The sequence below is a fragment of the Drosophila albomicans genome, chromosome 2L (genome assembly GCF_009650485.2).
Source record: "Drosophila albomicans strain 15112-1751.03 chromosome 2L, ASM965048v2, whole genome shotgun sequence".
Lineage (NCBI taxonomy): Eukaryota > Metazoa > Arthropoda > Insecta > Diptera > Drosophilidae > Drosophila > Drosophila albomicans.
Genome location: NC_047628.2, coordinates 1,638,937 through 1,656,812, shown reverse-complemented (window position 1 = coordinate 1,656,812; position 17,876 = coordinate 1,638,937). Strand labels below are relative to the sequence as shown.

At 35.6% G+C, this 17,876-nt stretch overlaps 5 protein-coding genes across 7 annotated transcripts in view; 2 read left to right on the top strand and 3 right to left on the bottom strand.

Moving 5' to 3' along the window:
- LOC117564835 (dual oxidase maturation factor 1) overlaps positions 1-2,303 on the bottom strand; it is a 14,206-nt gene extending 11,903 nt beyond the window's left edge. Inside the window, exon 1 of one of the 2 annotated variants that reach the window (XM_034243759.2) lies at positions 2,032-2,303. The gene's annotated coding sequence lies outside the window, so the exon portion shown is untranslated. The remainder of the gene's footprint in view (positions 1-2,031) is intronic. The other variant, XM_034243760.2, reaches the window with a different exon arrangement.
- Positions 2,304-14,081: 11,778 nt separating this feature from the next.
- On the top strand, positions 14,082-15,177 carry LOC117564159 (dynactin subunit 5). Its single transcript, XM_034242826.2, has 3 exons — positions 14,082-14,221; positions 14,330-14,629; positions 14,687-15,177. The coding sequence occupies exons 1-3, from the start codon at positions 14,174-14,176 to the stop codon at positions 14,915-14,917; spliced, it is 579 nt and encodes a 192-aa protein (XP_034098717.1). The 5' UTR covers positions 14,082-14,173; the 3' UTR covers positions 14,918-15,177.
- On the bottom strand, positions 15,120-15,907 carry LOC117564158 (ankyrin repeat domain-containing protein 49). Of its 2 annotated transcripts, none has more exons than XM_034242823.2 (2): positions 15,695-15,907; positions 15,120-15,631 (listed from the first exon to the last, which is right to left on the bottom strand). In XM_034242823.2, the coding sequence occupies exons 1-2, from the start codon at positions 15,828-15,830 to the stop codon at positions 15,120-15,122; spliced, it is 648 nt and encodes a 215-aa protein (XP_034098714.1). In that variant the 5' UTR covers positions 15,831-15,907. The 2 variants fall into 2 exon arrangements, with proteins under 2 accessions (XP_034098714.1, XP_034098715.1); XM_034242824.2 differs by having other exon boundaries at positions 15,120-15,644; positions 15,695-15,777.
- An 88-nt stretch (positions 15,908-15,995) lies between these two features.
- Positions 15,996-16,729, top strand: LOC117564160 (protein Dr1). Its single transcript, XM_034242827.2, has one exon. It carries the CDS (start codon positions 16,081-16,083, stop codon positions 16,642-16,644), a length of 564 nt encoding a protein of 187 aa, XP_034098718.1. The 5' UTR covers positions 15,996-16,080; the 3' UTR covers positions 16,645-16,729.
- Positions 16,650-17,866, bottom strand: LOC117564157 (probable tRNA(His) guanylyltransferase). Its single transcript, XM_034242822.2, has 2 exons — positions 17,502-17,866; positions 16,650-17,442 (listed from the first exon to the last, which is right to left on the bottom strand). The coding sequence occupies exons 1-2, from the start codon at positions 17,728-17,730 to the stop codon at positions 16,733-16,735; spliced, it is 939 nt and encodes a 312-aa protein (XP_034098713.1). The 5' UTR covers positions 17,731-17,866; the 3' UTR covers positions 16,650-16,732.
- Between the last annotated feature and the right edge of the window lie 10 nt (positions 17,867-17,876).

Genomic DNA, 17,876 nt, shown 5'->3' with positions numbered 1-17,876 from the left:
ACTATAAACAGGTTCTACATACCGAAGCAAATCTTACCAGGTCAGATAACATACATCTAATAAAATATCATATTAATTAATAATTATATACATATTGTACAAAACGTAAGGGTTAGAAACTATGTATAACTTTGGGTTCTTGAACTACGACTAGACAACAAAAGAAAAATCGATTATAACATGCGGTTTAGAAAAAAAATTGATACACAGACATGTCTTCATCATAGCACCTGTTGACGCTGATCAAAAACAAGTACTCTTTATGGAGCACGAATTATAATACTCTTTTAGTATAAAGGGTATAAAGATCTCATTGGACCGCTATCCACTGCAGTGACCTTCGCATAGCTGCCACAGGAGCTGAGCTGACTCGTTGACACTCTCTAAGACTTTACATTGTCGTGAGCGCATTATTTGCGTGATTACCTAACAACAATGCAGCTGCCGGTGGCGTCGACGCTGGACTTGGCACCAAAACATATCGTGCGCTATTGCCGCACTGCATGTAGAAATCTTAAAGCGCATTTTGTTACTCACTACACAACAACACGAAACAAAAACAACAAAAAAGCTGTTCATATATACATACGTCCGTCTGTCAAGTAGCAGACAGCAACAATGGCACCGACATTACAGTTACAAAATGAAACCAAAACAATGCAAAGCAAAAAAATGAGAAAATCAAAAAAAAAAAAAAAAAAACAACGCAGCGGCAATATCAGCAACGCCCCAGTAAGCTAGCAGCAACACACAGCATCCAATGCAACTGACGTGCCCTCTCTTTCACTCTCTTTTTAACATGCAGCAGCAAATTTCAAGTCCAACGAAAGTGAAATTGCCGTTGCTGCTTGCTGTTTCTCTTGCTCTCCCCTACTGCTGGTCGACCACTGGTTTGGTTACACTTCTGGGTTGCCGAGTCTTGTTGAGGAAATGAAGTAAACAAGAAATTGACATAATCAAGACAGTGTGGACTGAAAATGTTTTCAAAAGCTCTGACTACGACGCAACGTCGCGCAACCATTGCTGCGTTACAGGTTTTTGTATCGTGTCGCTTTTGCTTTTTATTGCTCATTGCGGGCTCTACTACAAATACATATACGACTACAAGTACGAATAAGAGTATGAGTACGCCTGCAAGTGTGTATTCAATGAGCGCTGGTGCGTGTAAATATGTAAGAGTCGCCTTCAACCGGCTTTTTGCGCGATTTTTGTTTCGTTGCTGTTTGCGCCAATAGTTTTGTTTTAGCTTTGTTTAGGTTTACGCAGGTCAGTTTTAGCGAGGATCAGTTAAATATACATATTGTAGAGAATAAACACAAAAATTATTTTTTTTTTGACGAAATTGCAGGAGAATATGAAAAATAATGTACAGTCGTGATCTGATTACCCTGCAAAGCAACTACAGTATGTATGTATGTTGTCCGGTAAATGACAATAACATAATACAATAAAGAGCGTTGAGTAAGTGCCTCTGAGACAAAGACAAAACACCGACGTGAGCAAATAAATATGCATGCATATAACACAATAAACATAAAGAGAAACCTCTCGAGAGTCTTACATAGAGAAACGAAAAAATATGCTCTCACTTGAATAATAATTTCTCTTTGAAGAAGTGAAGAGATAAATCCTATAAACATTCCAAAAGGCACATGTAATAAAATTATTTCTACCACAGTTTAAATCTTTTCCATCTTGTTCGCACAACTTGTGCAAATACAATTACATCACACAAACTACAACATCAACAACAACGAACCGCGCTTCACTGCATTTAGTGTTTATCTCGTTTATTATAGCACTCAAGTCGTATGCAAAATTTGCTCAATATTTTTTATTAGCTTTAATTATGTATATTTAATTTTATGGTCGTTAATTGACTTTGTACATATGTATGTATTTTGAGCTCATCTTTTTACACACGTTTATTTAATTTAATCAACATAAATAATGTGGTAAGCCCGAAAGATAGGGAAGAAAGACACACAAGACACAAATGTAAATAATTGGAAAGGCGAGCATCAATTTTACCGTTTTCTTAACGTCGATTTTTTCTTTTTTTTTTTAATCTCAAATAAGTTTTGTGGTTTTATTTTTGCTGAATTTTTGGTCAATTTTTGAGATTTGGTTTTTGAACTTTTCAAAATTTAACTCGGCACCCGGCGCATATTACAAATTGAAACACAAGGCTAGTTAAAACAATATTTTTCGCTGTAAGTTATGTTAGTTTGCTGCCCGCGAGATTTTACGTATTCTTTACTTGCTTAGTCGCGTCCGCATCAAACGCCTGTCGTTAGCAAACTGAGCGCCACTGATCGTTGTACACAAAAAAAAAGACGCGAAGAGAGCGCACAAAATGGTACCATATGGAGAGCGAGAAAAGCTCTGGCGTTTTACGCGATTTGGGAGCTTTTAGAGTTGCTCGGTGAGCGTCAATTTATACATAGCATAGCCTTAGTTTAGTCTAATAAACTCGAACAAATACAGGCCTAGCATGGGGCCTCCTCCTGCTGGAACCTTGCCAGACTATTAGCAAAAAATTATATTTTGTGATTGCTAGTAAAACTCGCTAGCTTTGAGTCAACCTTACACAGAATTCAAAATTAGTGATCAAGACTAAAACTCGTGATTAATTAAATATAAAAACTTACTGCAGCTGTCACACAATATAAAAAATTACAAAATTAGTAAAGATAATGACTCGAATGCTTTGAAACATCTTCTAATTTAATTAGCATAGACACTTGTGCATGGCATATCAATACACTTATTGATTTCGAAACGAAAAACAATCTGCAACAAATAATTACAAAACAACCATTTATTAATTACCTTTATTATTTTATTAATATTTTGGTCTTAGGTCTAAGAATTTTGGTCTAATGAGTGATTTAAGAACAAGAGAAAAACACTTGATTTCAAAAACTTTTGATAAAGACCAAGTTCATATTAAAAACAAGAAATAATCGTATAGTTTCAAGACCAAAAATATTTTTATAAGATTTTGAGAATTAAGTTATTCAGAAGTACATATTTGGTGATCACTCTACTTACGAAATACTTATCGCCGTTCTTCAAATTTAGAATATCTTCTTAAAAATAAATGTACACTTTCAATTTTATTATTATATATAAAACAAAAAATATTGGCCGCTGGCGATAAGTCAGAGATATTTCTTAATATTATCCAATTCATTAACTCTGTTTTGCTTTCCTTGCTCTTTGTGTAGTATTGCCTATCATTTGACTTACCAAATGAATAATTAAGTAAACAGTTACAATTTGAAAAGAAAAAAACAAAACCAAAATATCATAGAGTACTAAATATACCGGATTGCCAACCGAACAAGATAATACCCCCCAATAGAAGCCGTTATGGCCATATAAATAAAAAATTGTGATTGAAATCAAAGTTTCAGGAATCACTTTAGTTATTATTATATGTAGCGTCAAAAGTACGCTCGCAGTCGGCCGTTGACGCTGATTAAGGAATACAATTAAAATACCCTTTTACCCTACGGGTAGCGGGCATAAGAATGGCGTAGATGCCTGTTGAGGAGACACGAAACGAGATAGAGTTTCTGACCGATACTGAAGGATGGGATTAAAAACTTCATCTCAAAAAAATATCGTTTCGGGAACTAACATAATCCAAAAATGCAACACTGTTTTGCGTTAAAACAGTCTCCTGTGAAATATTTTCTTGCTATTTTATATTAATAATTATTTTTTGTAGTTTTTCTATTTACATGATTTGCAAATAAAAAAAAATGTATTATTGATGCTGAATAAAATGCATTTTCCGCAAGTTATTAGATAAATAAAATAAACCGAATGGAGGAATAGCTTCCCAGTTTGTTGCTTAAGTCTTTTGTTCTGACATTATTTAAATGCTTAATTATTACATTGAAGGGCATAAAACTTATTGGGATCTTGTAAAAGTAGTGATGACGTCTAATATCAATAAATTTAGCTGGAAGAAATTGCGTTCTAGTTACCAAATGTTTTTTTAAACTGTACGCCAAAATAAGATAAATAAGCAAGAAATGTTTGAAGCTTTTGTGCGACATAACAAACAGCAACCGTTTTGATTTCATTAGTAGACATCTAATACATTAGTGCACTTCGCAATAAATTGCTTAAGACAAAACACAAAACTAAATAAAGTATAAAAATAAATACTAATACGGATGTGTCGCCACTACTTTGTGAGTAGGAATGCGCACAAGATATTTCGAGGACGGTCATTGGTCCGTGTGAACCCCATGAAACACCCCTCCCCCCCTTTTAAATGACAGCCAGCGAACAAAGAATATAAATAAAAAGTATAAACGTAATTAGTCAGTATATATGTATGTATGTCTGTATATGCATATCGAGATACTAAGTGAATATATAAGTGAATGCAAAACACGTTCTCAGCTTGTTGACACTCGACTTATTCCAGTTACTTAGATTTCTTTTATCCAGAAATCACGTTTACTGAAAACATTCAAGTAGGAAGGCTACTCCAAGATGCCTGCTATTATTTTCCAAAGTAAACTTTTCGTTCAAATAAATGGGATTGAAATTGCGATAAATCATTAAATGGGTTTTATTTTTACATGCTTCATATATACATATATGTATTATTATAAGTTCCTAACTTAAAATAGAAATATTTCATTTTCAAGACCGCTAAATTGGCGACTCCATAAAATAACATTAGGAAATCTCCAGCTCCTTTTGTGACTAATTACGGCTATTACATAAAAGAGACTAAAAATAGCTTCCTCAATAGCTTCAGATTTAGTAAAACCTGTACACGAACCCAGTTCACCCGGAATTAAGAACTATTAAATAACTGCTGTTGAAAAAGCTGTGGCTAAGATTCTCATCATCATACAATGACAATACATTGCGGATAGTTGATATAAATTTGTGATGACACAAAGTTTATGTGGTACTTTTATAATTGTACAATACATACAATTTTTATGACAAATTTATACTTTATACTTTAAGCTCTATCATTTTTAAACTTTCCCCTGACTTTCACATGAATGAAATCTATTTTTAAATTTATAATTTGTTTGCAAGGATTTTAAGAACTTCAAAAGCATGTGACTCGTGAGCTCTGCTAAATCGAAACATTGAAATAAATTTGTGATGTCACGAGACCATCACCAACATCAACTGCCTGCTCACTGAAGCGAATCGACTGCTTTTGGCGGTTACGAGTTAGTATTTTTCTTGGGTTTGGTTATTGTTAATATGCACGCTTAGCGTCGCATAACGCCAAATTAATAATAAACAAAAAAAACTTGTATAAATAATTAACGCACATAGCAATTGTGTGAATTTTAAAGGAATAAATGTACATCAATAGGACAGTTCTTATAATTATACAAATTATTATAATGACAATAACAACGACGTTATAAATACTCTTATCATATTTAGAAAGGGCGTGGCCATTTCACACAAATGTGTACACGTGTACAGACATTGTAGAACTGACTCCAACTTGACCTCAGCTCTGTTCACACTGCTAATTAAAACATTATTACTGCTAACTATGCCTCGAGGCTAGGCCAAATTGCGAATCGATAGAAGCCAAAATCGACAGCCAAGTGCCGCAAAACTTTATAAAACGGTAGGTAACAGCTGTCAGCTGTCATAAAAATAGGAAAAAATTTATATAAATAAATCACTGGTGGAATACGTACAATGAAATACATCGAATAAGTGCAACAAAAACAATAAGCTACTCAATTGACTATGATTATATTATTTGTTATTTGTTTAACGTGCCGCAGATTGTTCCAATTTTGATCGCTTTATCGCCTTTGCATGCAGACGCTAATAGTTTTGAACATGAAATCGCTTTTTTTTTATTTTTCTCTTCTCCCTTCGGTAGTTTTGGCATTGCAGGCCAGGGGCAAGGCTGCAAAGCCTCGAGACGGAGGCGATGACTGAACCGAACATGGAGATGGAGATAAAGATTGAGCTACCGCCTTCTGAGTAGGGTCACTTTATTGTATTGGCAGGTGTCAATTATACAATTTCCCTAATTAATGATTAAGTGGGTTAAAAATATTGACTACTTTGACTAGGCCATTTCAACGGTTTTGATTTTCAACCGATTGTTTTGTCATTTTTGATAGTAGATGTCACTAAGAAATGAAGTATCATATGAACTATTCATTTTAGTAATTTTCAGTAATAAAAGGTACTTTTATTAGAGTTGATTTATACTGGCGTCTCTCGTCTTTGGCTTGCCAAATATAACATAACCTCAATCGTTATTGATCCCTCGATCGATTGACAATAGTTTATTCCAGGTTTGAGTGCAGCAGAGTGTTAGCAAATCATTTTGTGCGTTAGAGTGCCTGATCCATTCCCAAACACATTTAATGTCAGTTTTTAATTATTATCGTACGTCTATAGGATCACTAACTAAGCTTGTTTTGAAACAAAAGTGTAAGCAGAACCATATAAATAACACGCGTTGTGAAATGCCTTTTCCTTTTACGAGCGACCGTTTATTTTGTCAAAAATTTATATTCGGATGTACAAAGTCGAAACAGTGATGAGAGAGTAATAAAAGAGAGCATAAATAACAACACAAGAGAGTTGTTAACATAGAAAATCCGAGAGAGCGTGAAGTGAATATGTGTCTGTGTAAGCACTCGTACTACTACAACAATGAATACAATTACATATTTTAGTTTTCAGCTTTGTTCGCAAGGAATTCGCTTGTGTTTTGTCTTCTTATTACATTTTTGAACTCGAATTCATTACATAAAAACGTTGTTCCCGATAACGAAAAACTCGTTTAATAAATAAATGCATTTATGTATAATATGAGACCAATTATACTTCTTGAGTTAAATTGCCAAGTTGAGTGAACTTTAAAGGTTACTTTGCCACTCTCAGTGTCATTGTCAAAAGACAGCGATTGTCTGTCTCATTGACTGGGTCTGGGACCCAGACTCTGGGTGGCCGCCTCGCTAGCTAGATTGACAATGATTGACAATTAAGATCAAAAAATGTCAGGTGTGCTTGGCCGCACGCGCTTCAGCCGACGATTTAGCAGTTGTCTTATAAAATACGAGTAGCTACCATTTATGTAGTTCATTGGCAGAGCTTATTATGGCTAACAATCCGAAGGTTGAAATATAGTATGCACCGCATTTCGCAATGCGATAGGAAGTTGTTAGTCGACGGTTGGGGGTGCTTAATTGGAAAACAATTTAGCGATCGGGCGCGATATTTGATATTCGAATAAGCAATGAGTTGAACGATCATTAACATGTACGAAAGCTGCAATAGATTACTCATTTTTAAGTTTATTGTGATATGGGCATTTCCAAATTGGAAATTATTATTGATACAAATGAAAAGCTGATGTGAGTTTTGACGCTCTAAGGTTTTCTCAGAAAATCGGAAAACTCTGAGAAACGAGCTACAATTTTAGAATAAAACTTTTCTTTAGCAATAATCCAATAATATTTACTAAATTTTTTTTTTTTTTTTTTTGATTTAAAAAAAAATAATTATTGAAAATCAGTGGATTATTTTTCTTTGTTTTTTTTTTGTTTTCTAAATTGTGTTTATTAACCAATCAGTTCTAAGCTTACCCGCACAAATTAGATTGTCAACAACAAACAGTTTAATCATACTCTCTAAATTAATTTATTTTTGTAGAGACGGCTTTAATTCTTAAACCAACATAATCTATTTGTTATCTAAGTACTGGCAAAATTGTGAGCCTCTTAAACCGTAACCGCCAAAAAAGTAGTTATAATACATATTATAATAATACTCTTTCAAATATTTAAAAACAATTACTTTTAACAATTCTTTGGTTAATCGAAGAATTTAGTAAAGTAATTATAACAAAATCTCCGTTTCAGAACTATTTATGTTTAGCATAACCACAAACAAAGAATAAGAAACCAAAAGAAATAACTTACTTATTATGTGTGTACAATGCCGAATAATGATCAAGGTCGTGGGCTCCTGACACCTCTCAAGTCCCATCTCGGCAATAGCTGAAGCCAACCAATTAGCTGAGAACCGCCCAAGTTGCGTGCCGCTTGTCAGATCGTCAAAAAACAACACACCGTAAACAGTGGAGCCAGTGACTTGCGCGGCGAAAATATTAAAAATTAATTAAACAAAAAGTTGCTACTAATGTAAGAAACAATATAAAACACATTTAGCGTCGTGTACTTGACCTTCGTGTTTCGTTGAGGGGACTGACCAAAATAAGCGAAAAGCAAACCAAACCAAAACAATGAACACTAGTAGTCGCACCGAATGGATTATGCTCTTTCGCCTATTTAATGTGTATGTCACATAGATAATATTGCATATCCGTTAAAGTGTACCAAGACACAAACAACAGGTCTTTGCGGAGATTTCCGTCTCACCGAAATGAGAGGGGGGCCTGTCCTCGTCGCATGCATGCCACGTAATTCGTTGGCTACACTTGAATTTGATTTGGATTTCGATTTGGATTTCGATTTCGATTTGGATTGTGATGTTGACTCGATTTCAAGCTTCAATTACTTCACGAATTGTTAGTATTTTGTAGATCCATTACTTTTCAAATAAATAGGGTCTATTAAGTTAATCCAAATCGCATTGGCATATTTTTGAAGAAACTTTTTTTTTTTTGGCACGATGGTAAAATATTAATATCGAAAGTGTCTATTATTTCAGCTGTCTTATTTATTGTTTATACCCATAAGGTACTCTACGGTATATTCTATACGTATTAGTATATCAGAATACCAATTAAAGTATATAATACCGCAATATTTTGCTTTTATTGAAAATCAGAAGCGGGTATCTTAAAGTCGTGCAGAATCGACTAAAGCTTTCCGACTTGTTTTTTTTTTTTCATAAGTTGATACCAAGGCATTTTCTGACTTACATAATGTCTATATGTATGCGTAGTCTCTTTTATTAATGACGTTGTGCGTTGCGTGTAATTGACATTCACTCTGATTACTTCCTTATTTGGCGGCTCCGTGAGATGGTGACGCATAGGTAAGCCAGTTATTCCAATCAAAAATTAATGCCGTATAAGACAACTTTAGATCACTAGCTGACTAAAACATAAGTAAGCAATATTTTGGGAATCTACCTTGTAATAATTCTACGCTCAATCTCATTCACTCTTTTCTACATTTCATTCATTATATTCATTATAAATAAAATGTTCGTTTCTGGATTTGTGACAAATAATTGAACCTCTACTATAACATTCATTATAAATATTTTGAAGTCAAGTGCGTTCTCTTTGCATTTTCATGTGCGTTCAGCGTCAATGAAATCTATTGAAACCTACTGCAAACCTGTAACAAAGTGACCTTGACCATGCCGATGTACATATGTATATAATGATTGTTGGCAATCCTAAGGTAGCATGCTTGAAAATATTTACAAAGCTACATACCTCATTGATGGCCTTGAGGATATCATTATTTAATGTGGTTGTTGTTGCTGTTCGTATCGACATTATTTGTGTTGTAGTGAAAATTTAAAAAAAAATAAAATTATTTAATGACCAAGCTAATCGAGATCGAAAAGTGAAATACACGTTCTGAATATTCCCTTCAACAGACAGTCAACAAAAGACAACGGATAAATAAGAATCAGAGAAATTAAGAAGCATGCAATTTTTCCAAACTCACGATCTATTTACCATTTAAATTGATTGTTATTACTATCGATATTGTGCTGTAGCCGCAGTGAGCTTGTGTTTAGCTTCAGTTTTTAAGTTGTTATTGTTTCAGTTTTTGATATTTTGAGCATTTTAATCGTTTTCGAGTTGCTTTTAAAATGCTGCAAGGCAAAAAGTGAAGTGCTCCCAGAGGCAAAATAAAAAATACAAAAATAACAACAAGCAATAACATCATATATAAGTAATTAATATAGACTTAAATTACAAACAATACAAAAAAAGTGTTTGGAGAAACGAGTAAATAAATTAACTCGCAATTGCCATCAAAATTAAGAATACTGTTTCATTGAATTTTATTGCGCACAAGGTGAGAAGAGACAACTGCAGGCAATTGGCAACATGCAACAAAGGCAGACAACAATTGCTAAATAATTTCACCTTTTTGCATGTATAGAAACAAGTTTTTTGCTCAACTCTTTCGATTTAGGCTAAGACTATAATCAATAAATAGCAATTGCCATTGATAGAAACGTTCGTAAAACTTTATGCATGTAAATTTTAATAAAAATATGAATTACATATAAATATGGATTACCTTTTACTTATCGACTTGACAATGTTTACAAAGCAAAGATACAGATTAAGACATATTTAAAATTTGGGAAATATTCTTTCGTTTTCGAATTCTAATAATCCGTAAAGACCCTCATGATGAAGTGCAGTAAACACACATTATGTTCCACACTGACACACTTCTTTAGACTATTTGTTTACTTTTTTGCTTGATTGCTTGGTAACAAATGCTCATTAGTTTTTTGCATTTGCCAACTCGTATTTCAATTAATAACTGATCATGAGGAGCTCCTAACCTTTAACAACCTTTAAATTCAAGTTGAAGTTTATTAACCTTATAACAGAGGTGGAAACCTCAAAGCCTTCACATGGCGCTCTATTCACAGCCCAGCCAAAGATTCATTTTCAATTTAAGTTTACCAAGTGAGCTGACAATTGCTTGGAAATTAATTGGCCTAAAGTTCAAACAGTCAACTGACCGCTCTGTAAATGAATTATTGGTGAGGTCGTGTTAACGAATAAAGTTAACTACACAATATAAAGTTGAAAACAAAAATACTCATAGCTAAACAAAATCATTTATATGTATGTATGCCGACAGAACATACAACGAAATTACCAAGCAATAATAATAGAGTTGCTTGGCATGTTATAATGAATTGCCACTAGCATTACTTTGAATTCATGGATTCTTTGCTGTGCAGAACTTAGTTTCAAAAGCTGATTACTTATTAGCGAATGTGGTCAAGAGAGCCAACCTCCTGCTGAGGGCATTGGGCAGTCGAGCATACAGTCCAATTTGAAGGCCATTGGGGCCGGGCAGCTCCAATTATAAAAGAGTATTTAACTGGAATATCACTGAAGCGCATTTGCTGCTCTCTTAAATCTCCATGGATACTTCCAACTACGCCCCATGCTACAATGTTATTAATGACTTGTTTTAATTCAAGCATTATATTCACACATTCTCGACAGAGAGTAAAATCACTATAACGATGCCCATCTGCCTCTTCCATTTTACCTTAATTAATCTCTTAAGTTTTAAAATTTTATTTTATGTATGCGACGCATACTATGCGTGTCTAGTAGACACTGTCTACACATAACATATGCATGGCATATAAAATCATTTATGCATTTTAATCAATAAATTAAATGAAGTGCATATGTACTTAATAGCTTCGTATAAATATTTACATATATTATAAATGCTGTTTAGTAAACAAAAAAACTGTCATAGTTTATATCAACCTGAAATTGAATTCATTTAAACGCGTAATTTTAGTTTTATGTTTTAGCATGAAACATATTACTTCATTTATTTTATATATATATATAAAATAATTAAAAACCAATAAATAACAAAAAAAAACACAGCGTATTTCAACCAGCTTTAAATTGTCGTTGTTCAATAACTATTTCAAGACGCTTTGGAATAGATTCTACCAATGTTTTTCCGATATCCGGACTAATTTTTTCCCATTCTTTCACTAAAACCTTTTTATACCCGCTACCCATAGGGTAGAAGGGTATTATAGCTTTGTGCCGGCAGGAAATGTATGTAACAGGTAGAAGGAGGCATCTCCGACCCTATAAAGTATATATATTCTTGATCAGCGTCAACAGCCGAGACGATATAGCCATGTCCGTCTGTCCGTCCGTCCGTATGAACACCTAGATCTCAGAGACTATAAGAGATAGAGCTATAATTTTTTTTCGACAGCATTTGTTATGTTTGCACGCAGATCAAGTTTGTTTCAAATTTTTGCCACGCCCACTTCCGCCCCCGCAAATCGAATAACAAGTGTAATTTTAAAGCTAGAGCTACGAATTTTGGTATATACAATACAATAATTACTGTAGTAGTTATGATTCCTGAAAATTTGGTTGCGATCAGATAAAAATTGTCGAAGTTATTAAGGAAATACTTTTGTATGGGAAAACACCTACTTACTAGGGGTCTAAGTTGCTTTGGCTGACAATCTGGCACATTGTGCCGTCTATGGTATATTTTCAATGGTGTACTATATCGATATACCAAATATACCATTTGGTATATTTTTAGTATTTTCGGTATATTTTGAAAATGATACCGCAATATTTTGCCTTTATTAAAAATGGGTAGCGGGTATCTCACAGTCGAGCACACTCGACTGTAACTTTCTTACTTGTTAAGATCAGATTTGTTATTTGGTCTTTTCGAATGTTTTGGTCCAAAATGGCTCACAAATTCTTAATAACATTCATGTCAGGGGACTGAGCTGGTGGTTGCAGGGTATGAAGACAACCAAGACTGCACAATTTCTGCTTTTTTATGGGTTATTGTCTTGAAAGATGCGAAATTCATCCCTAATGCCTAATTTATCCGCACTATGGAGCAAATTGGTCTTCAGATATATGTATACCTCCAGATATTGAGACGTGTCCGATTCAGTCGCCATACAGTCCCAAACCATGACACTGTCACCGCCATGCATGACAGTAGGTTTTAAATTAATTTTTTTGAGGTCGATATTGAATGTGGACTCGGCTGAGTTCCAAAAGTGTTCATCCCTCCTCACATGCTCCTGCCGAATTTGAAACGGTCCTTTTGATTCTCGCGCAATTCTGCCATAAAAGTTGCCTTCCCGCAGTACTCGTCGAATTGTTTCTGGGTGTCATGCCTTACACAATTCCGCCTCTACCTCACTAGCCATTTATGGTGCCGAAGGTTTAGAATTTTTCTAACTTTGTCCTTGTCATTCACTCTATTTTCGAGAACAAACCAAACCATGAAATAAATCACTCAGATACACTATATCTGCTATTTTTCGACATAAATTCCCATTCTTAAAATGTGCTTCGAAAAAATTCAAAAATTCAACTTCTAAACATTGCGAATATTATACACAATATATCAATGAAGAGCCGTTATTTTCATAGGAACTGATCGTCGCACAGCTGCTGTGGTATTTTTTTATTTATATATGTATATGCATGTATATCTACATACATATGTACATATATACATAATATGTAAATGTGTGCACATATATATCGTGCATTGAGCACGATTCCCACCAAATGCAATTTAATTCGTCAACATCTACATTTCAGTGAGCCCGTTTTTGATAACCATTATATTGCTAAATATGACGAGACAAATATACCATATACCTTATATACCAAAATAAGAAAACATACTTTCTCATAGCTACCTGCGCATTGAGAAGAAAAGTAAATATTCTATTAAGAGGCTGTCTGAATTTAAAAGTGTTTTCTTTAATGCAAAAAATATAAATTAATCTATGACCAAACAATGCAGTTCTATGTATATAAAGAACGAAATATTTTTAAAAATACTTTGTCGTTCATATATGTATCTTATTTGAAAAAAATTAATTAACAGTAATTTAATATTTATCCCTAAAATAGCGATTATTTACATATGTTTGATGTTTTCTTTTTAATTTTTAATACATATATACTCTACACATAAAATATAAAAAAAGAACTAGACAGGATAGACAGGACCTCGCAAAGAATACATTCTCTAAATAATTTGTAGTTTTATTTTCTTTGACTGCTGATTATTAAGAAATACAATAAAATTTGTCGATGAAATAATTGAAATAAAAATGTGGCGCCAAACGCATACATGAAAAAAGGACAATACTTTGTTGAGTTACCTCTCGATGTTATACATATTTTTTGCACTTTACTGTGTCGTTTCTTAAATCACTGTAATAAGATTTTATGCTAATTTTTGCTGCTTGGATTCGCTTAAAAATTTGAAGCGACAAACGCAAAAATATATGTTAGTTTAAAATTATCGATATATTAATATACTATCAACAATCCAAGTTTTGCATTTCAGTTTACGGTCACACTGTTACAGTCTGTTAATTTACTGAAGTATTTATTTAATTTAGAAATAGTTTAATTATGGAAATCGCAGACTCTTATTATAGTAAAGATGAATACGTTGAAACGGTGTGTAACGTTAAGAATAATTCATTTGAGATGAAGAGATTCCTACTTCTACTTTCTCTTAATGGATGATCTCATCAACCGTTCCGTTGTACAAATTGTTATTAACAGGCCTCTGGAAATAAAGTTAGTCGTCATACAGTGCTCTGCGGCTCCCAGAACATTGTGCTCAACGGCAAAGTGATTGTTCAAAGCGGTGCCATCATACGAGGTGACTTGGCAAACGTTCGTACTGGGCGATACTGTGTAATAAGCAAAAACTCTGTGATACGACCACCATACAAGCAGTTTAGCAAGGGCATCGCATTCTTTCCAATGCACATTGGAGATCATGTTTTCATTGGCGAAGGTGCCGTGGTGTCTGCGGCAATTATTGGCTCCTTTGTGTATATTGGTAAAAATGCCATTATTGTGAGTACCACAAACTATAAACACTTAGCAATGCATTGCAACATTTCTATCTTATAGGGACGCCGTTGTACGTTGAAGGACTGCTGTGTGATTGAAGATGGTGCAGTTTTGCCACCGGAGACGACAGTATCCAGTTACATGCGATATACATCCAAAGGTACCATTGAGGGAGGCCAGGGCAATCCATATTTTGTGCCCGCAGCCATGCAGGATGAAATGGCCAACTATACAAAGTCATTTTATGAGCACTTTGTGCGTACTCCGTTGCCTGCGAGTATAAAGACTTAAAAAGTGAACTATAATAATAAAGTTAACTCTAGGTACGACGTCATGGTAGTATTATTTGCGTTTACTTACAAAGAATACTGCAAGTCTTTGTATTATCCGTTATTTCTGAATATTTTATATACTAGCTCACAGTGATTGTAATTTCTTTAAGACGTTTAATTTTTAATCGTAGAACTATATATATTATTTATAAAACTATTATCTAGTCGAGTAGTCCCGTGTTGCAGTCGTAGGCTTCATGACCACTCTCAAAGATGACATAGCTCATGCCATTCCTGCGTGCTATGACAGCGGCCGTCTCCTCGCTGTTGTTTTCCTTGCGAGCCTCGATATTGCGATCAAGCAATAGCACGGTTGCTGTATTGCGACAGTTGGACACAGTTGAAGTGATGTGTAATGGCGTCTGCTGGCCATCCGACTCGGCGTTGACATCGGCACCAAATTGTAACAGCAGTTGTGCACAATCAGCATTGTTCCATTTGCATGCCGAATGCAATGGCGTCCAGCCCAGCTCTGTGCGGGCGTTGGGATTTGCCTGATATTGCAACAGCAATTTGGCAATATCAACAAAGTTGTTGTAGCAAGCCCGATGCAACGGCGTGTAGCCGTCATCGTCCCGGGCATTAACGGTGTCACCATCTAGTTCCAGGATTTCGCGCACCTCACTTATGCGATTTTCATTGACAGCCCAAAGTATCATGCGATCAATGCTTGCTATGTCCATAAACTAAGATGTGATAATTTATTTTAAGGATGCGTTTGCTTACTTATGTTTACCTTGAGGATTTTTGTCTTCCTGGATCAGCTCGTCGGAGTCATCATCCCAACCGCTAACAAACATTCCTTTCGGTACCTTGACATTGCGCAGCTTTTCAATTTGTGATTTTTCATCATCTGAATCGTAATCACCCATAATTGAAAATAAACTTGCTGTTTAATGCGGCTTTTCGATATGAAACAAACAAATCTTCTATGGTTGAGTGACCGTAAATTCCACATACAAATATACCATTAAAATATGTCTTGCTTTTGGTTAGACATACTAATGTTATCGATACAGTCTTTTATCCCGTTTTGCAACACTTTAAGCGATAACAGCAATAAGCATTAGCATCTTTGTTGTTTTTTCATTTGGAAGTTTTGTTTACGTTTTCATTCGCGCTATGTCAAATCCCCAGGAGGAGCTTCTGCCGCCCAGTGCTGAGGACGATGAGTTGACACTACCACGTGCCAGCATCAACAAAATAATAAAGGAGCTGTTGCCCACAGTGCGAGTAGCCAACGAAAGTCGCGAATTGATTTTAAATTGTTGTTCCGAGTTCATACACCTGATCAGTTCGGAGGCGAACGAAGTTTGCAATCAGCGCAGCAAAAAAACCATTAATGCGGAACACGTGCTAGAAGCACTAGATCGTTTGGGCTTCCGCGATTACAAGCAGGAGGCCGAGGCTGTGCTCCACGATTGCAAGGAAGTAGCTGCAAAGCGACGTCGCCAGAGCACGCGACTCGAGAATCTTGGCATTCCCGAAGAGGAGCTACTGCGTCAACAGCAGGAGTTGTTTGCCAAAGCGCGCGAGGAGCAGGCACGCGAAGAGCAACAACAATGGATTAGCATGCAGGCAGCCGCTGTTCAGCAGAGCAACAATGCTTTAATACAGCGACAACAGCAGTCGGACGTCCGAAAACCCAGTGAAGATGACGATGATGACGACGACGATGACTACTAAACTGATTCGATTAGTTCAACGAGTTTATTTGCTTTTCGCCCTAATGTAATTGTAAACTGTAATTAAACTATTGCCATAAGTCAAACCCTCAGCTCATAGTCGCCTTGACCAATTGAGACTCCTCGGACAACTGCATCTTAAGCAGTATGGGCACGACTGAGGGACTCACATACTTGCCTGGTACGTATTTGCTCAGGATTTCTGTATGCTCTCGCCAGAACTGTTCACGTATTAAATCATCGTGCATAGGCACAATAGCCTGACTACCTTTCTCCTGATCGTCACCCTCAGATTGCACAACTCGCTTGCGCAACAGAATTGTGCCCTTACGAAACATGGGCGGTAAACTGTTGTAGTTAATGCCGAACTCTTGGAACAACATCTCATTCTTATCTGCTGAGAATGTGCCACGCAGGCGCTCCTCAGCCTGCTGATTAGTTAGACCCGATTGTAGCACAAGTTTCCAAAACGCTGTGTTATATAGATTGTTGACATGCACGTCCGCCTGACGCCAGCTTAGATAATCGCGTAGATTTTCATCTGTCGGATACAAAACGATGCGACCGTCAAAACAGGGGGCATACGATAATTGGCGATCCATCCATTGTGGCCAGCTCATGACGTAGCTGCTGGAAAAAAGACTGGTAACATAGGTAAGCAGCTTTGAGGCACGCCGTTTATAGGCTGTCGTATCCTTGCGGAATACAAAGGAGTATTCATCACTTTGGCCATAGGCGAGGACAATGTCACGAAATTCCTTCATCACAGCAATTCCCGCTGCATTCATCAAATTTAGCGCTATGTATATAGAGAACATTGATCAGAATAGTAAAATGATGCTCAAAATGCAGGCTTACCGTTGACATCATTAGGTTTTTCAAATTTATGCGCGTTCGAAAACTTGTGAAACTTCTTGCCATCGATACGTATCACGATCCACACGTTGGGCAATATTCTGTCGTCCAGCTCGTAGGATTTAACGTACTCATATCTGCTACACGCCATGTTGCGTTTACAAATTGGCGCTAGGTTAATTCTGCTGCACAACACCTTGAGAACTGTGCTTTTAAGAGCATAAAATTGCATTTAGTTGGGCTTAATGCAGTCAAACAAATGTTTTCTTCTGCATGCACATGGAATGTACAAGGTTGGTTGTACACAAAAATCTACATATACGCAGCACTTTCACGTTAGAGTAGCTGTGTAGCTCAATGTGCTGGACACCCTTGATC

Coding starts and splice junctions, on each gene's coding strand:
- LOC117564157 (XM_034242822.2), bottom strand. CDS start 17,730: ATGCAATTTTATGCTCTTAAAAGCACAGTTCTCAAGGTGTTGTGCAGC. Junction 17,443..17,501: donor AAAACCTAATGATGTCAACG/GTAAGCCTGCAT, acceptor CTATATACATAG/CGCTAAATTTGATGAATGCA.
- LOC117564159 (XM_034242826.2), top strand. CDS start 14,174: ATGGAAATCGCAGACTCTTATTATAGTAAAGATGAATACGTTGAAACG. Junction 14,222..14,329: donor AAGATGAATACGTTGAAACG/GTGTGTAACGTT, acceptor TGTTATTAACAG/GCCTCTGGAAATAAAGTTAG. Junction 14,630..14,686: donor TTGGTAAAAATGCCATTATT/GTGAGTACCACA, acceptor TCTATCTTATAG/GGACGCCGTTGTACGTTGAA.
- LOC117564160 (XM_034242827.2), top strand. CDS start 16,081: ATGTCAAATCCCCAGGAGGAGCTTCTGCCGCCCAGTGCTGAGGACGAT.
- LOC117564158 (XM_034242823.2), bottom strand. CDS start 15,830: ATGGGTGATTACGATTCAGATGATGAAAAATCACAAATTGAAAAGCTG. Junction 15,632..15,694: donor GGAAGACAAAAATCCTCAAG/GTAAACATAAGT, acceptor TTATGGACATAG/CAAGCATTGATCGCATGATA.